This window comes from Trachurus japonicus, chromosome 18 (assembly GCF_045865225.1).
Source record: "Trachurus japonicus isolate A0001 chromosome 18, Traja_1.0".
Lineage (NCBI taxonomy): Eukaryota > Metazoa > Chordata > Actinopteri > Carangiformes > Carangidae > Trachurus > Trachurus japonicus.
In genome coordinates, this window is record NC_140924.1 from 17,361,729 (window position 1) to 17,380,416 (window position 18,688).

The 18,688-nt window shown below is 42.3% G+C and overlaps 2 protein-coding genes across 3 annotated transcripts; both read left to right on the forward strand.

Annotated features, from left to right (window-relative positions):
- Nucleotides 1–2,774: 2,774 nt before the first annotated feature.
- Nucleotides 2,775–11,736, forward strand: LOC146969032 (vang-like protein 2). Its single transcript, XM_085759606.1, has 8 exons — nucleotides 2,775–3,106; nucleotides 6,778–7,019; nucleotides 7,172–7,295; nucleotides 7,400–8,007; nucleotides 9,008–9,144; nucleotides 9,366–9,501; nucleotides 9,586–9,835; nucleotides 10,566–11,736. The coding sequence occupies exons 2-8, from the start codon at nucleotides 6,949–6,951 to the stop codon at nucleotides 10,821–10,823; spliced, it is 1,584 nt and encodes a 527-aa protein (XP_085615732.1). The 5' UTR covers nucleotides 2,775–3,106; nucleotides 6,778–6,948; the 3' UTR covers nucleotides 10,824–11,736.
- Nucleotides 11,737–13,548: 1,812 nt separating this feature from the next.
- LOC146969033 (SLAM family member 9) lies at nucleotides 13,549–18,597 on the forward strand. 2 transcript variants are annotated; one of them, XR_015034197.1, is made up of 6 exons: nucleotides 13,549–13,597; nucleotides 14,486–14,704; nucleotides 14,804–14,914; nucleotides 16,227–16,499; nucleotides 16,960–17,291; nucleotides 17,419–18,597. XR_015034197.1 is itself a non-coding variant. In XM_085759048.1 (5 exons), exons 1-5 carry the CDS (start codon nucleotides 13,561–13,563, stop codon nucleotides 17,121–17,123), a joined length of 804 nt encoding a protein of 267 aa, XP_085615174.1. In that variant the 5' UTR covers nucleotides 13,549–13,560; the 3' UTR covers nucleotides 17,124–18,597. The 2 variants fall into 2 exon arrangements, 1 of the variants encoding a protein (XP_085615174.1); XM_085759048.1 differs by having other exon boundaries at nucleotides 16,960–18,597.
- The last annotated feature ends 91 nt before the right edge of the window (nucleotides 18,598–18,688 follow it).

The window sequence follows — 18,688 nt, forward strand, 5'->3', positions numbered from 1 at the left end:
GCTTAGCTTAGCTTAGCTCAGCTTATCTTAGCTTAGCTTAGCATAGCATAAACATGGAAGCAAAAGGAAAGTATTTTTGTACAGATTGGACAAAAACGATTCAACATGTTAATTAGAGCGTCGTCTAAGTGCTGGTAGATGGAGACACACAGTGAAGCTGTTTCCAGTGTTTTGGCAAAGCTAAGCTAACATGCTACAGGTTAGTTGTATTGATCTCCTTGTCTAAGTCTTCGCATACAAGCGAATGAGCACATTCCCCAAAATGTCAAACTGATTTAATATTTTTGGATCATACAGTGAAGTTTACTGTCCTTGATGTTGATACATGTTTATTATTAACGTTCGCCTTGGTTGAGGCTCATATAACCAGCAAAAACTGACACTTAGGCCAAGTTTTCCTCTTTCTTTTTTTATTTTTCAAAGTGCATCTACAGATCGAAACACACTAAATATAAAATATGTATTTAAACTGCTACAAAGGGGGAACATCTGCACGAGAGGTTCTTCCTTGTACCAGCTGTTTTTTTTGTTTTTCCTCTGACACGCTGGGCAGAGTCGCACTGGACTGAATTTTTATTTGAGCTGGTTTCAAATACTAATCTCGCAGCGCTATAGTGAGTTACCCAGCGTCTTTACCAGCGTCAGACCTGACACAACAGCACCACCACCACCACCATCAAACTGAAACCACACTAACTAACTATCAGCCACTGAGTCTACTGCTAAAATGATGTTTCACTGCCTGGAGGAAGGTTTTCACTGTTTAGCTAATGCACGTCGCTGAAGAGGAGTTTGACTATCACATATGTACAGGTGTAAGACAAATAACACAATAACAAAAAAAAGAGAAAAAAGTAGTGCTAACGGTGGTCAGGTCGGCTTGAGTTTCACAGCCGAGCCTGGACGGACTGGCTGAAGAATTAGTGCTAAAATGTAAAAATGTTCTACCAAAGTGAAATATCTTTTCAGAGGTGTTGAAGGGAACTGTTTCTTTTCTTTGTCCTCACTTTTTTTTCTTTGGCTGCTCTGGTTCAATCACCTCAGACCAGGAAACTGAAGTTTAGTCTATGAAATGACACAAAAAAAAAGAAAAGAAAGACAATTCCTCAATATTAACTTTCTTCCATGTTGGTTTTTTGACCATAGTTTTCGCACAAGGAATGAAAAGCGTCGTATTATCACTTGGTCTGAGTTGGTTGACTCGAAATTACAATCTTATTCTTCTTCTCTAAAACTCTTTCCTTTCCTTTTCCACCTCCTATCAGCATTTTCATCCCCAATTTCTACCTCTACACCTCTGTTTATTTGTATCTTCAATTTCCACCCATTTTTTTTTTCCTTTTCTTTTTTACATTTATCTCATACATTGACATCAGCGTTGTGGCCCTAACCGGCTGTAAAGAAGCTATAACTGATTCCTTATTAAAAAAAAGAAAAAAAAGAAAAATGTTGCACAAACAAAACTTCCCTGCACGGTGCAAACTACTGTATGCATACACACAACTTTAACTTTCATCTCATTGTGTTTTTATTTTGTCTTTTATTGAAAAAAAAAATCGTGTTCACTCATGTAATATAGAGAAATCAGACCCACTTGTTTTATATATGTTAATTTTTTCTGTAAAGCCTTAGTCCTCGTATTTGATTTTATTTTTGTAGATATGATTAAGAAAAGGATGTATAAATTATTTTCTTCGCCCTTGTTTTTAAAATTGGTGAGATTGTTAGCTGCACAGAAGGAAAAAGGAGCAAGCTCATGTTTAAGATCCATGTGTTTTGTGAGATTAAAAGAAAATGGATAAAGAAAAATTGTGACTTTTTTTAATGTATGTCAAGGACGAGATTTGTAAGAATAATGACTTTACTCCCTCAGTGTCCATATTGTTTCCGTTACTTCAGGTAATTTACCCCACACCATGGTGATCTGCTACAAGATATTAGTAAGTACAGTAACATAACCAAACTCCCTGTTGTAACATCAGTTCCTCTTGGCGCGATGGAGTTCATTATGTCTGCAAATTGCAGTAGGTTTTCTTTTATATAAGACAAGAAGAGGTTGTTTCCATACAGAAGAATCCATTGAAATATGTATGAAAAGAACAACCTCTTTTTGTCTTATACATAAGACACCTTTTGCAATTCCTTTTCTGTTTTTTTCTGCAGGAGACAGGATTTGTCAGCTCATCCAAAATAATTGTGTCCTCAGGTAAAAGTTTTCAAGGTTGTGTCCCATGTTTAAACCTTAAATGTCACAGCTGCCTTCATCTGGAAATCAAAAACCTGAACATCTTCATTTAGCTCCTTTGTTTTTGAACATCTTCACATAGGAGAAAACATGAACTGATAAAAGAATTAGCATTTGGGAACACCTAAAATCTATTTTCATATTGAAGGAAAAAATAACAAAACTGAAACTAAGCGATGTTTATGCTCATCTGTCTGCTGTTACATTACTTATTAATAGCTTTTGCCACTTCATGCATTATTAAAGAGCAGCTCTTTACATGATAACCCAAAATTACATCACCTCAGTTTTGCAGTACACAGTTATTTTAAGGTAGCCTGATGTACATGAACAGTTTAAATGTACTGTATGTTTCATCTTTGAGTGATGTGTGCGCTCCTGTGTATGATTGCACCGCTTTTATTTTGAAAACCCCACACCAGAAACACGGGATGTTGGTAAATTGGATGTCCGGACAGACCCCACCACCCCCACCCCACACACACACACACACACACACACTCCTCTCTCCGCCCCTCCCCTCCCCTCGCGCTCAGCGGGGCTGCGCTCCCCTCTCTCAGCAGCAGCAGCAGCAGATGCGGGAGCCGGGATGAGGTGCGTGTCTTTTGTGCGGCTCCGATGCTTCGACTTGGAAACAAACGAACCGAAGAAAACTGCGCTGGTGGCGGAGCAGGCTCGACTTGACCCGCGGGGGCTGCGGCTGTAGATGACGGTGGTCGGGATCCGGGAGAAAGTGAAGCTGGAGCTTTAGGAGACACTTTTTTTGTTGTTGGAGACGCGCGGCTCTGAATCGCTGCTGCTGCTGCTGCTGCTGCTGCTCTTTGTGCTGCCGGTTGCAGCTTCTTCCCCCCGGGCTTAAAGGTAAGACCCCACCCCCCCCACACACACACACACACACACACTCCCCCGCTGGGCACTAACTCTGTTATTCTGTGCGGTTTGTACAGTAGAAAACTGAATGTAGTCTAATGAGAAACTACAAAATGTACATTTGCTTCCACTTTTATCCACCAAAACACATTTTTATATCCTCCATTTGTCCACAGCAGCCCATGTGATGGTGATGATGAGCTGGCAGAAAACTACTGACCTCACGTTCACTAAAGCTCAGTTTCACCACCAATGTGCACGCGCACGACGTTTTTTTCTTTCTTTCTTTCTTTCTTTCACTAGCAGCGCGTTCTGTTCATGTTCGTCTCTGTGCGTTGTATCCGCGATGCGCTTTTACGCACGGTGCCAAATTGAGCAGTTTTTCCAGGCTGCGTTTATGGGGGGGTGATTTTATTTGTGTTTGTGTAGCTGTTGTTGTTGACTGTGGTCACATGCGTGTGAGCTTACTGTGTAGTCACCGGTCTGTTGCTCGCAGCGGCAGCACTTGTCCTCACCCTGGGTGTGTTCCGCTCTGTCGCTCAAAGCGTGCGCAGCCTCGATCGCTGGCCGCTGTGACCTCTGATTAACTCACACCGACTGTGTGTTTATAAAGTAAAAGCCCATAGAAGCCCGGTGGTGCATGGGTCGCCTCTGTGTAGAGGGGCAGCAGCCACGCCTCGCTGTTCCCACCGCCACCCTGAGGCCTGGAGGGCCCCCGGGAGCCACACAGGCCAGGCTGGGTATAGTCACTCCGTTTTTCATCTGTATAGCGCCAGTTCACAGCAGAAGTTATAGGAAGGCACTTTAGCAATAGAGCAGGTCTAGACCTTGTCTTTGTAACAGTTTCCACAATGGGCAAGCAAACATGGCAACAGTGGCGAGGAAAAACTTCCTTCAAGAGGCGGAACCAGACTCAAGGTGGGTGGCCATCTGCCCCTAGAGGGGGGTATATGGTAATAAGTATGGACAACATATAATAACATTGATATAAATATATATAGTATAGTAGTAGTGTGTAGTATAATATAGTTGCATTTGAAGCAGGTATTAGACAGGATCACAGGGCAGACGGTGGTTCACAGTTTCAGATCCAGACTCTGAAGCTCTGTTTAGTTTAGTTTAGTTTATTCAATCTTTTGCACAAATTATTTACAGTCAAGCATCAATCACAATCAGTCAACCTTCAATAATACATTCCTTAGTTCAAACTTAGTTCATAAATATTACATAGATTGAAAAGGTGTAGGCTGAAGCTATCCAGCTTATGTGATGCCTGCCCTACCCTGTAAATGAGGTAATGTGGAGAACGCTCCAGATCAAAGGAAATATCACACTACTTAAGCATGATTTTAAAGATGATACATCTCATAAAAGAAGAAAATATATTTTTTTTACAATGTGCACTTTATTTCCAGGATGATGCTGAACATGAGCCCCAGTCTAAATCAATCAGCTGTGGATTGATTACAGTGGGAGCGGCTCATCGGTGCGATCGATGCCATCGACTGTCTCAGACTGCTGGTCTGGGCAGAGCCGGTTGCGTTCATGTTAATGGAGCTGTAACACGAGCAGTGGAAGCTCCGACTGCTATTACAACTTAACATTCGCCCACAGCCTCAGCTCCAGTGTGCGAACGCATCACATCCGTCGCCATCTGTGTGTCAGATTCTGCCTCTGGGCCGCAGCGTGAGTCAGTGGTCCCTCAGTGGCAGCTCATACTGCACCTTCTCTGATTTGATAATGTATATACGATTATGGGATTCACATGATAATGATCACAGAGTCCAGAGACGACGCCTGCACTGGAGACACATTGTTTACATCCTGAACATGCTCTTCTTGTCCTTTATGTTCAGAGAAACAAACCAGCTGATTCAAAGTCTTCTCCCAAAGATCTACCCTAAAACACTTAGTTAATTGGGGGTTGAAGGATGAAGCTCCGCCCCACACGCTCACCCTATGCATTGTGAGATCTGGTCCAGTCACTTTACTCTGGCCTAAAGATCTCTCATGACGTTAGAGAGTATGAGTTCTTAGGCCATGTGACTTCCATTTTTAACCCGAGGGAGGGAAGGGGGCAGAGAGAAGCTGTGACAATGAGCCAGTATATTTGAATTTTTCAAGAATGAATGACTTGTTTTCTCCTGAGCAGCCTCTGTGAAAACATATTATTCAGCCGTCCACATGTTCTCAGTCGGACTCAAGTGTGTGTTGGGGGGTGGGTGTTAGTGTTCGCTTTGCTTTTATGCTTCGGTTCAGTGTTTTTCTGGAAAACAAATCCTTTCCCAAGTGGCAGGCTTATTGCACTGGCTGCACAGGCTTTTCCTCCAGTATCTCTCTGTATGAAGATGCATTCATTTGCTCTTCCACACTCATGAGTGGATGTGGTGTGTTAGGGATGAGTTACAATGTTTTGGTTTTATCAGACCACAATGCCGGCTTTAGATTCTCATGTTTCTGCAGCTGAAACACTGATCGCCTCTCTCTTTTGCTGTTTAAATCAAACAAATACCATGTTTGAAACCCCTCAGTGGCTCACAAGGACCCACTAATGTGTCTGTTTGAAAATGTCCCAGGTGAAGAGTCCACATGTGAATCACATGGAAGCCATTACGGAAGTCTGAAGTGTCCTAATGCAGAGGATGGACGCAGGAGGTCATGGTGCAAATGGAGAGCGCGAGGAGATTTGTTATTAGATTAAGAGTTTGCTTGTTCTGCAGCCAGTTGGGAAAGTACCCTGCTTGTTGGGAGCAGAAAATAAAAGCTCTGTGCTCTGAGTCAAACCTCAAATATCAAACACAAACAGACTTTGGACAAAAGGACGAGCAGGAATGTTGAAAAAAAAAAAAAAAAAATGAAATCAGACTCGTGGCCTGGTGAGTGATTTCTGTCTCTCTGAGGTGTTTGGTTGGTTGAGGGGAGGAGAGAGAGAGAGCGAGAAAAGGAGGTGGGGGGCTGCTGAGTTGATGTTCCGGTTGCCACGGGAACGACCCCCTCCCTCCTGTCTTTTCTCACCCATAGCCTCCCATTCATGCCCATTGTAGTAGCTAAGCTCTGTTGCCCCTGGAGACCACAGGGGACAGTTGGGGAATGCGGCGTCTCGACGAGTATGTATCACACATGAAGCCCCTCAAAACACACACACACACACACACATATATACACACACTGCTGCTGAGATTGAGGTATGAAAGCTTAAATCTTGCACAAAACAAACTGTGTTTTCCTTCTCTAGTTCACAGTTTCAACCTCGCTCCAGTCGTTATTCTACAAAACTGGAGCATTTTTGTCTTGTTCCTCTGATGTTCTCCCCCCACTGCTGCGTGTCCTCCACACTGGAGACTCAAGGCCCAGAATAGAAGGTGGCGTAATTGCCCTTTATTGGCTGAGCACACACTCAGGGACGAATCACTTGAGTTTGCTCATAAAAACTCCCTCAAAGCGGAAGAATGGGCCGGGCTGTGTCTGTCCTGTGTGTTTGGAAGGACAGACTCAGACACTTTCACACACCTCACGCTGCCAGCACTTTAGACAATGCTGTCTCTCTTCTTGTCGCTGTTTCTTGGTACGTTTCCCTCTGAGACGCTTTTGCTTCCTGTATGATATGATAAACCATCCTCTGTCTCTCCTTCTCTTCTTTCCCTCTTCATTCATCGTCCCAGGCCTCCAAGATAGATTCCCTCAGGAGTAAAGTGGACTTGCTGCGCCTCCCTCTGGCCCTGTCCTCCAAGTCCATCAGCGATCGCAAGAGCCAGCTGGGCGTGGTCTGGGAGAAGGGCGGCGGCTCCGGGGCAGGAGGGGCTCAGAAACCCCGCCCACCGCCAGCCTCCGACATGGACAACGAGTCGATCTACTCGGGCTACTCCTTCAAGTCGTCCCATTCGAGAAGCTCCCGCAAACACAGGTAGACGACCATAATGTCCAATGTTTTCTCATCATTTACTCTTTCAAATGTCAAAAAGAGGATCATAAATCCCATCAGGACAGGAAGCCATGCAATGATTATTGTGGATCTGTGGATAATAAACTCCTGATTTGTGTCTCCGATGTCCGCAGAGAGAGGAGGGACAGGCATCGATCCAAGAGTCGCGACGGCAGCGTCCGTGGAGACAAATCCGTGACCATCCAGGCTCCTGGAGAACCGCTGCTGGACGCCGAGTCCACCCGAGGAGATGACAGGGTCAGAATCTCATAATACTCATTCCTTTCTGAAACATCCTCAGTGTGGAGCTATTAACACCGACACACAACTCCCTCCCTCTCTCTGCCCTCCTCTCTCCTCAGGATGACAACTGGGGCGAGACCACCACCGTGGTCACCGGCACCTCTGTGGACAGCATCTCCAACGAGGACCTGACAAGGATCTCCAAAGATCTAGAGGAGTCCACGCCTCTCGAGTGTCGCCGCTACTTAGGCCTCGCGCTGGGCGCCATTTTGGGGCTCTTTGCTCTGGTCACTCCTCTGGCCTTCTTGGCCCTCCCACAGCTGCTGTGGCGGGACACTCTGGACCCTTGCGGCACTCCGTGCGAGGGCCTTTACATCTCTCTGGCCTTTAAGCTCCTGATCCTCCTCATCTCCACCTGGGCGCTGTTCCTCCGCCCACCCAGAGCCGCCCTGCCGCGCTTCTTCATCTTCCGCTGTCTGCTGCTGGCTCTGGTCTTCCTCTTCGTGGCCTCCTATTGGCTCTTCTACGGCGTGCGGGTGCTGGAACCCAGAGAGACGGATTACAGGGGAATTGTGGGATATGCAGCGTCTCTGGTGGATGCGTTGCTCTTCATTCAGTACCTGGCCCTGGTGCTGCTGGAGGTCAGACACCTGCAGCCGGCGTTCTGTCTGAAGGTTGTGAGGACCACAGATGGAGCCAGCCACTTCTACAGTGTGGGACATCTTAGGTTCGTATGCGCTACCTACTTCTCGACTGAGCTACCGAGCATGGATAAACCACTAATTAAAGGGATAGTTCAACATTTTGGCAAATTGGCCCATTGCCATAATCCCTATAGTTTTAGGAGTAGGTTCGTTACCTTTAATTGTCGGTGCAAGCTATTTTAAGAACGGCGGAGCAGAGCCGCGAGCTGCTCAGAGCTACGCTACGGAGGCTTATGGGATTTCTTGGTTTCCCTCATCAAACTCATCAAATACACAATCCAACAACTCCAAAACGCTCTGGTGGACAAGTTGTGACCTGCACATTCACCACGCTATGAGATAATAACAGAACGTTACGAGACAGAGTTGTTTTCGAGGCAAATACAGAGGCTGCTTGCTGAAAAACTGCCCTCAACAGGAACGTGCATCAGCTGTTTTGCATGAATTTACCTCTAAAACAACTCTGTCTCATAACGTTACGTTATCACCTCATAGCGTGGTGAATGTGCAGGTCACAACTTGTCCACCAGAGTGTTTTGGAGTTGTTGGATTGTGTATTTGATGAGTTTGAAGAGGGAAACCAAGAAATCCCATTAGCCTCCGTAGTGAACAAACCTACTGCTATGACTATGGATTATGGCAATGGGCCAATTTGCCAAAATGTTGAACTTTCCCTTTAAGGTGGTTGAAAGTCATATGGATAGAAAGTGCAAATGTCACCCCCAAAAGCAAACTGTCTTTTGGTGACTAGAAAGTGTCATAGCACCCGCAACTTTCACCTCCTCTGTGCAGCTGCAGACATGTAGGCCAGTGGGGTTTTGATACTGAGCCGGAGACACTTGTTGAGCATTGTATTCCTATAGCGCAGCAGACGTTTCTTGTCATGAGTGCCGCCCCCACACAGCCTCATTTTCATGTTCACCACTTCCCTTATTGGACGTGACACTATGAGGCTGTCAAGTTGATCTAAAGCCTTTCTGTTTTAAAATGTGTATTTACCTTCCACTTCCTCGTGTAACACAGTATTCAGAGGGCAGCCGTGTGGGTTCTGGACCAGTACTACAGTGACTTCCCGGTCTATAACCCTGCCCTGCTCAACCTGCCCAAGTCCATCCTTACTAAGAAGATGTCTGCTTTCAAGGTCTACAATCTGGGGGAAGGTACAATAATTGAATCCACACATTGAACCCGAACAGTTCCTACCATGTGCATATTTAAAACACACCAAATGTGGGTAGACATACTTACACATGACACGAACACAGCAGAAAAAAGCAGGAATATATAAATTTACTGTATTCATTTAGACATGAAAGCAAATGTGCCTTGTAGAAATTGGCGGATTGGTCAGGTTGCTAATCATTGGTGCTTCTGTCCACAGAAAACAGCACCAATAACTCCACGGGTCAGTCCAGAGCCATGATCGCAGCCAGTGCTCGGAGAAGAGACAACTCCCACAACGAGTACTACTATGAGGAGGCGGAGGTAGAGCGGAGGGTCCGCAAACGCAAGGCCAGGTGAGGACATACCCACACACATGTAAAGATTTAAAGCCGGTATAGTCCAGTGTCTCGCTCACACTGCGTAACGCTCCCTCCCAGACTGGTGGTGGCAGTGGAAGAAGCCTTCACCCACATCAAGCGTTACCTGGAAGAGGAGGCGACCGTTGCCTCCTCGCCCAAACACCCACGGGAGGTGATGGACCCCAGGGAGGCGGCTCAGGCCATCTTCGCCCCCATGGCTCGGGCCATGCAGAAGTACCTCCGCGCCACCAGGCAGCAGTCCTACCACAGCATGGAGAGCATCATCAACCACCTGCAGTTCTGCATCACGCACAACATGACCCCAAAGGTAAGGATGGACCATGGTTTCATGGTATGTATTTTATCAATACAAAACCCTTAGGCATTAGCCCTTTAAAGGGATAGTTCACCCAAAATTGAAATTGCACTCATTATCTCACCCTCATGTCGACTAAGGGCTGGGAGAAGTTTCAGAGTCCTCCGTGCCTTCTCTGAGTTACAGGGGGGCTCGGTGCAGCACTGCATGTCCATATGACGGTTGCAAATGGATACCAACTGTCTTCGTAACAAAAAGACACACCAAAAAACATCCAAATACCTCCACACAGCTCGTCTGTAATGTCCGTCTTGTATTGAAGCCCCGAAATGCAAAATTGTCCCGAAAAAAATTAAATAAGTCTATATTTCAAGCTTGTTTTGTAGCGGAAGCTTCTTGAAGCTCCTCTTCCCGGTTTGTCAAATTTGGACGAACCAGGGTCCGTCCTCTTCCCAGTTCGACATTACATACGAGCAGCATGGAGGGATTTGGATGTTTTTTGGTGTGTCATTTTGTTACGAAGACAGTTGGTATCCATTTGCAACCGTTATATTGACATGCACTGCTACGCCGAGACCCCCTGTAACTCAGAGAAGCCACGGAGGACTCTGAAACTTCTCCCAGCCCTTAGTCGACATGAGGGTGAGTAGATAGAGTGAAATTTCAATCTTGGGTGAACTATCGCTTTAATTTAAGATACTGTATTAGTGCCATGACTCATTCACATATTTCTTTTTTAAAGGCTTTCCTTGAGCGCTACCTCAGCCCAGGTCCCACCCTCCAGTACCTGGACAACGCTAGGGGGCGCCAGTGGACACTAGTGAGCGAGGAACCGGTGACGGCCTCTTTGCGTCAAGGCCAGGTCTTCACCCTGAAACGCCTGGACTTCTCCCTCGTTGTCACGGTGACACCGCTTCCCTTCCTGCGCTTGGGCGAGGAGTTCGTTGACCCCAAAAGCCACAAGTTTGTCATGAAGCTACAGTCAGAGACGTCTGTGTAGGAGGAGGGAGGCAAGAGGTGGATGGTGAATCATAGATACTAATCTCACTGCCTACTTTTTTGTATGACACTTTTCATTATTTTTATCTGTTGATTCATGTGACACTCAAACATATGAAGTGGACTTAGAGGAGCAGTCATAGACTTAAAGAAAATTCTATACTTTGTTGCTCTTGTCTTTTCTGAAAACACTAAAATCACCCTTGCGCAAAAGTGCTGACTGTCATCTTGTGACAATGCACAGTATTCCCAAACTTCCCCTTTCTATTGTACTAACGAAGGCTACTTCTCAGTAGTACGTCATTACAAGTTTAATACGTTTGTACAGTCTTTTGATAAAAATCCCTTGGCTGGAAAAGGACACACTGAGTCTATTAACTGGCTTTTGACGACACTGCACACATGCAGGTCATCAACAGGTTGCGGTAAATATTGAAGTCTTCCGAGTTGTGCGATCACTGACCTTTTGTCATGCAACAGCTTATTTTTAGCTTAGACTGTGTCAGATCTGATCGTACTTCTTATTTCCCTTCTTACTTCTTGTTCTGCCTTTTGCATTGTGAACACACAACTGAAAACTCAACTCAGAGGCGTCTTTTCTTTCTCTTACTTTTTTTTGGACAACGACTGGATCCCCTGGCCAAATCAAAGGGAGGTGAAACCCCCTGTGACTTGCTTCCTGATTTTCTGTTGATTCCACTCAGTTGTTTACTGAAAAGTGGATGTGCATACAGTACTTCCCATTGAAATTATGAAGTAAAACACTGGAGGAACTTCATGCACTGTGCATTTTTTTGTATTATTTACTGTTATGATTGACTCACCTTTCATTTCTGAAACTGTACCCATGTGAATGTGTTGTATGACTTATACTCGTGCACTGGCAACTAATATAAAAGCACAATGTATGCACGGTGAACAACCAGCTTGTGTTCACACTGTAACACTGGATGTGGATGTTTTCGCCACTGCATATTTTGATTCATAAGCTCAGGCACAATGCAGCCAAGTACCACCAGTGTGCTTCTTTTTGGCAGCTTGATTTTACAGACTCTCTGATAATTTGCTAAATTAGTGTTTGAATGTGTGTGGACTTTGTTTTACTATTTGTGAGGTCTGAAAACCAGGATGCCACTGTACTTTGTGGACACAATTAAACGGGTCTTTGAGGGTTAATACTTTTTGGGTCTGGGTTTGGATGTTCAAAGTTAGAGAGACAGGTTCGTGGAAGTATTAAGGACCCACTGAATATAGTAAAACAAGGATGTCTGAGTGTCTATATACTGTATTTGGATGTGGTTGCATCACCCCAAAATCTTCGAACCAGTAGTCTCAAATTGAGATAAGTATCAGACTACAGATGTCCTTCGTTGTCACTTCTCTCCAATTACTCACCTGTAGCCTTCAGTCCCAACTATTGCTGAGTTAACTGACATTGGAGGAGGCAATTTCCAGGGTTCATGCATACCAGCTCCCTCTGGAGAGTTAGGGTTAGATGATCTTAAGGGTTAATCCTACAACACTAACACTAGCCCTAAGGTAATCTAAGACTAACTGATAAAAGGCCCTTTAAGTAAATAATTTGGTTTACATTGTGGCTCATGTGTACTTCTAAATACAGCTCAAGTCAAAAAACAGATATTCATGTTATCATCCAGTATAGAAAATGATATTTTTGTAATTCATCAGTTGCAGACGAAAAAACAATTTGTTTTGTTTTAATTTGTTTTCCAACAGTGCCAGTTTGTCTCCAGGTGTCCGAGGAATGACTGCAAGCTACTTTATGTATTTTGGTGGCCAATAGGGGCCCTTATCATGTTCTCATTGTGCGCCTTGTCATCCTTTTACACTACACAAATAAAGATTGCTCTGCCAATCACAAGCAGTTTACATGTACATTTTGATAGCGTTTTCTAAGCTGTTTTTGATCGATATGTTTGCTGTCAATTTGTTGTACTCTTAACTAAAGTTCCTAACACGTCTGTAAATGTTTGGGGGGGGGGGGTTGTTTGTTTTTTTATAAATGACGGTATCCAAGACTTATACTGAGTCACAAGTTCTTTGACTTTTTAGAGAAGTGAGAAAATGTGGGAGTGTGTGAAGGTTGTCCGAATGATGTGTACAAATTTCCACAGTATTCAATATCTTTCAGCAATAGTAAATGGAACTGACAAAACAAAAGAAAAATAGTACCATCAAAGAGTCAACTTTGTAGACACTACACTGGTCTTTGTCAAGTCAAGTCAAACTTTATTTATAAAGCACATTTAAAATAACCTAAGTTGCCAAAGTGCTGTGCAGGTAGAAAAGATAAAATAACATAAAATGTGAACACAATTTTACATACATACATACATACATACATACATACATGTGGGAAGCAAAAAGGACTCTACCTTAACCTGAGGTGACAGCCATGGCAAATAAATGAGTCCTCATACCCCTAGGGTCTGGGCGGATTGGGCTATTCATTTATTATTTAATATTCTATTTATGCAAAAAGTACCATCCTTTTAAAAAAAATATATATGAGTGAAATGGAATTATCAAAACAAACACACACAAAATATACATTTATAAAACTTTAAAATATAGATTCATAAAACTAACTAAGACTCTAACACATTTTTCAGTTATAAAAAAGGGGCAGTCTAAGTGACGTCATGAAAAAAAAACAAAAAAAAAACAGAAGTAAGGGTCCTTGAATTGTCTCCTGTTAGTCGAGTCAGAACAATACGATGAATCCTCGGACCTCCCTGATTGTGTTTCTCCATGGTATGTACTTTTTTTTTTAATTTCAAAAACTTTAATTCTTCAAAACTTCAAACTATAATTCAGAAAAGCGCATGTAACTTAACTTCCTGAAACAGAAATGCCACGAACACATGACTCTGGTTGTCAAACAATAAGCTGAATAAGCTTTGAAAAAAAACCTATATAGTATATTTATGCTCTTCTTTTAATCACAGGTCTGTTATTCTAGCTTTGAAACGGTAAACATTTAATGTCAGAATGGCAGGAAACTGTGTAATATATCTTAGGGTCCGCCGAACACAGGAAATAGGTCTCTTTCATTCTGAAAACTATAACTTCTTGAAAATGAACTTGTGTCCTGACTTTTTGAGGGTTAACCTCAGCAGGTGGTTACATAATGTTGGTTTAGACCGCAACACCTTGGCAGCTGCAACATGGACACTGCGAAACATTCATGGTTAGAAGATGAATCCACCTGACTTCGCCTAGACTGACAGACCCCCCAAAGTGCCGCCACGAGACTGTGTTTCAGAGATTATGATGGTGTCACAACTCAAGTTATTATCTCAATAATGCCATGTTGTGCCACAAATTTGTATTCACGCTGATTTTCCCCAGATGATAACTTGACAATGATCATTCATCTATAATTGTCTGTTTATCCAGCACTGTGTCTTGCCTTTTCACAAATATTAGCATGCTAACACAGTAAAGATGAGCATTATGTTTTTAATCTCAGCTGTTAGCTAAATACATCCCTCAGCCATGCTAAACAATGATACTGATGTGTGTAGGTTTCAACTAAATGGTGCTGGAACTGAGTTGACTTTGCCATCTTTACTTAAAATGCTGTCATGTTGTGATCATAGACTGTAAAAAGGTTGTGATGCTGAATCTCTTTCAAAACAGTTTTCACGGTAGCACTTACCGAAGTCCTACCTGAAGTCAGTGGTAGCCTTGGGAATAGCATTACCTTGAAGTCAGGAGCAGATCCATCATGGAACCTCACAAAGATCGAGTGGTCGATATTCTCCAACAACACCTGGATTGCCACCTATCGAAGGGGCGTAATAAACACGAAGCGGGTCAACCGGTACAACGGGAGACTTAAACTGGACAGCTCCACAGGTGAGAGGAAAATCTTCCACCTGTCTGTCGGTGTCAAGGACTCAACATGCTCTGTCTGTCTGTCCTGACAAAGTCTTTTCAATCATTCTTTTTCATTAGGTTTCTTGACGATCGATAAGCTAACCCAAGATGATGGCATGGAGTACACCGTGGACCTCACAAACACAATGAAAAACAATGCAGTAAACAAGATCAAGCTCAATGTTATGAGTAAGTTTGACCCACATCTATAAACCCTTTTTCCCGGAGGGTAAATCGTACTGAACTGGAATTGCCTTGGTGATTTTTTACCTAGCGGTATTATGACTGCTGTAGTTTACCTACAAAACCATGTGCCAAAATGTTAGCATGCTAACATAGGCCTAGTTAACAATGATTTTAAAGCCCCTACAAAGAACGTTTAACTGGATATGCTACAACAGCAAATGAGGCCGTCGGTGTGAAGATAATTCTAAATAGTGTAACCGGGAGGCAGTGGTCGGGAAACAATTCATGGCACTCAGATTTGGGCTCAAGACTAACACCGTCCTGTCCTTAGACAGGATTTTGAAAATTTATTTAAAATTGTTTAAATATCGACAATTACACCTGCATCAACACATTAACACTCTAGAGGCTAAGCACAGCTTCAAGGAGCGCTGATGTGACTTTACTCAGCTGTACTCCTTATCTTAAAAAGTTGTGTGAAGCGTGACATGTATTTGTTGGTATCAGGCCGACACATATGTCATTTTTCTGTGCAGTTTCGCCATATTGTTAATATAGTAAACGCAGCTGCACCCAAATGAGCCCTCGTGGGCATGTTGGTCTCAAAACGAGGTCACTGGGGGTTGCTGAGTGGTGGGTTGAGCAGGCGCCCCTTATGCAGAGGCTACAGTCCTCACTGCAGTCGGCCCTGATTTGAATCCCACATTGGGCGTTCCTTAACTGCATGTCATTCCCCCTCTCCCTGTTTCCCATTTCCTGTCTCTCTCTACCATCCTATCACATAAAGGCGAAAAACAAAACAAAACAAAAAACAAGGTCATTGGCAGGCATGGTGTTGATGCAATGCTATCTTTGGCTACAAAACATTAGCTGGAAGTCAATGGTGCAGCATTTCACTGTTATTTTAAAGATATATTAACGTAGCCTATATAAAACTTGTGACATGCTCTTGCATAAACAGGTGCCTAACAACGTACTCGATTGATACTTGCACAAGAGTTTTGGTGGAATCCCGCTTGTTGCTGTAGATGTCTGCTCACCTGCTTTCACTTCATTCACAAGCAGATGCTTTATACTGATGATGGCACTCCGATAGGTTTATTAAGTGTTATGCCCAATACACAACCATGATTAGATAATAAATTAACCATTTCTGGTGGTGAACTAGTAACAGTGGATTAATGTTAATCATGCTCCATAGTAGGATAAGTCATGTTTCGAATACTTATTTTTTCAAATGGTTTTAGTTTACGTGTAGAAATTTGAAAAGGATATATTTCTGTCCAGTTCATAATGGCAATTTATTTCTGTGCAGAACAAGTTGAGGCTCCGTCCATAAAGATAATCTTGAACACACGAGAAGAAGGAGGCTATTGGGTGGCACTGCAATGTTCCACTCAGGATGAAGGGGTTGAACTCTCCTGGGATAAACCTCCCACTGAAGATATCTACAGAATAAATAATACTGCTGAAAAAAACAGCGTTCTTCTAGCACTCCTTAAAACCAATGAGGCACAAGCCAAGTTCACCTGCACCTCCAGCAGAGCGATGGAGAAGGCCTCAAAAGATGTGACTGTAAAATTACCAGGTAAAGTGATGGAAAACACAACACCATAATATACAATGCATATGATGATGAGCAGCAGCTGTTTTTCTTCTTGCGTTAGGAATGTGTAATACAGCTGATGTACTGTAGATTTCTTAATTCAGGCACTTCCTCAAGAAAACGCCTCATGACTAGATTATGACCTACACCCATGCTAAGCCTCATAATGTGTTCACTTTGCTTACTGGACAATCCTCCCTTGATCATCAGCACAAATCAATAATATATTCCAAAGCAATGTGCTGAAGTATGACAATAAAAAACATACCAAGCAATTCCCTACTTGTATATGAACGCGATAGGACACCCTATAATTAACAGGAATAAGTGTTTCCCTTTCCCCAATCTAACTGTAGCATCAACATCCCTCTGTCTTGTCAGGGTCAACAGGTGAAATGAAAAGCTAACTTCACATTTTTTCTCCTAACTATCTGTCTTGCAGACAAGCCTTGGAACCCAAGTGTTCTTTGTTTTTTTCTTGGGCTTGTCTTAGGACTCGCCATACTACTAATATACATCTACAGAGGTGAGAGGAAACTACATATCATAGTACTTTCTTTTTTTTTAAATTTTGTGACAATGTTGACAATGTCTGGTTTGTTTTAATTACAGAAAAACTAAAAACCGCATGGGAACATGTAAGAGGTATTTAACTCGCCTTGGTCATTTTCAAACTGAAATTATACTAATTATTGTTACTTATTTGTGTTCTCCTTTGTTTTTCAGACAGGGTGTCTAAATTATTTGGTAGTGAAACAAAGTGATAATCTGGAGGTAAATTTTCAATTTCTCTCGTCAACGGTGCTTTATAAATGCACCTGTTCTTTTTTTGTTTTTTTTTGTATGTCTAGATTTCTGGAAATGAGTGATAACATGATGCTGCTGTCCCTCCTTCCCATAGGTAGCCTGATGCATGTAAAAAAAACAACAACAACAACTTTGAGAAGCATCAGCAATGGGTAACTGTGATGACTCCAGTGCTTCTATGGAGGACGTCATACTTAAAATTAACACCCAGATGTAAAAATGTATGTTTATCATATGCAGCTGGGCTGTCACGTGAGTTGTTTTGTTTTACATACACATACATATATGTGGGACATAACATAAAGCAAAAAGGACTCTACCTTAACCTGAGGTGACAGCCATGGCAAATAAATGAGGAGGACACCCAAATGAGTCCTCACACCAAGAAGAGCATAAATATAGTATATACTGTAGGTTTTTTTTCAAAGCTTATTCAGCTTATTGTTTGACAACCAGAGTCATGTGTTCGTGGCATTTCTGTTTCAGGAAGTTAAGTTACATGGGCTTCTCTGAATTATAGTTTGAAGTTTTGAAGAATTAAAGTTTTTGAAAGTTACTAAGAAATTTTAAAAAAGTACATACCATGCAAAAACACAATCAGGGAGGTCCGAGGATTCATCGTATTGTTCTGACTCGACCAACAGTCAATTCAAGGACCCTTACTTCTGTTTTTTTTTTTTTTCATGACGTCACTTTGACTGCCCCTTTCATAACTGAAAAATGTGTTAGAGTCTTAGTTAGTTTTATGAATCTATATTCTTCATCTTTTAAAAGGATTGTACTTTTTGCATAAATAGAATATTAAATAATAATGAGTTTTTTGTTGTACATATGTATATTGTACATTTAAATTGATTTACATTATAAAATTAATACATGATTTACAATTTTTTGGGATGTCAAACATTTTGAATGAGCTTTCATTTTCTTTTTGTGTGTTTTGTCTAATTTGACTGAAATATAAGTGTGGAATCATAACCAATCATACATATTATCAACTCAATATCATCAATAAAATTTGATTTCCTGAATGAAAACTATCAGTTATCATCACTGTCTTGACACCACTTATCTGCAAAACACAGGATCATAATGTTTTTATAAATTATATTATTGTGGACATGATGCTCAGCTCATCTTATGTAAATACTTTTTTAAAACACTTTTTTTTTCATATGTATTAACAGTATCTTCATGGGTTTTTTTGGTCATTGTTCTGTCAAATGTGAAATAAATGTACAACTATAAATATGTAATTTTATTGTAGACCCATCACAGTGAAAGAAATATTTTCAAAGCTTATGCCTCCCTCAGTTTTATATGTATTTTTAAAATCATGTTTTTTCCACAAAGTTCAGTATTAT

Bases quoted from the DNA above. Each gene is read 5' to 3' on its own strand.
- LOC146969033 (XM_085759048.1), top strand. From the start codon at position 13,561: ATGAATCCTCGGACCTCCCTGATTGTGTTTCTCCATG. The intron at 14,705-14,803 runs GTGAGAGGAAAA...CTTTTTCATTAG, and splicing joins TAAACTGGACAGCTCCACAG to GTTTCTTGACGATCGATAAG. The intron at 14,915-16,226 runs GTAAGTTTGACC...ATTTCTGTGCAG, and splicing joins GATCAAGCTCAATGTTATGA to AACAAGTTGAGGCTCCGTCC.
- LOC146969032 (XM_085759606.1), top strand. From the start codon at position 6,949: ATGGACAACGAGTCGATCTACTCGGGCTACTCCTTCAAGTCGTCCCAT. The intron at 9,145-9,365 runs GTACAATAATTG...TTCTGTCCACAG, and splicing joins GGTCTACAATCTGGGGGAAG to AAAACAGCACCAATAACTCC. The intron at 9,502-9,585 runs GTGAGGACATAC...GCTCCCTCCCAG, and splicing joins GTCCGCAAACGCAAGGCCAG to ACTGGTGGTGGCAGTGGAAG.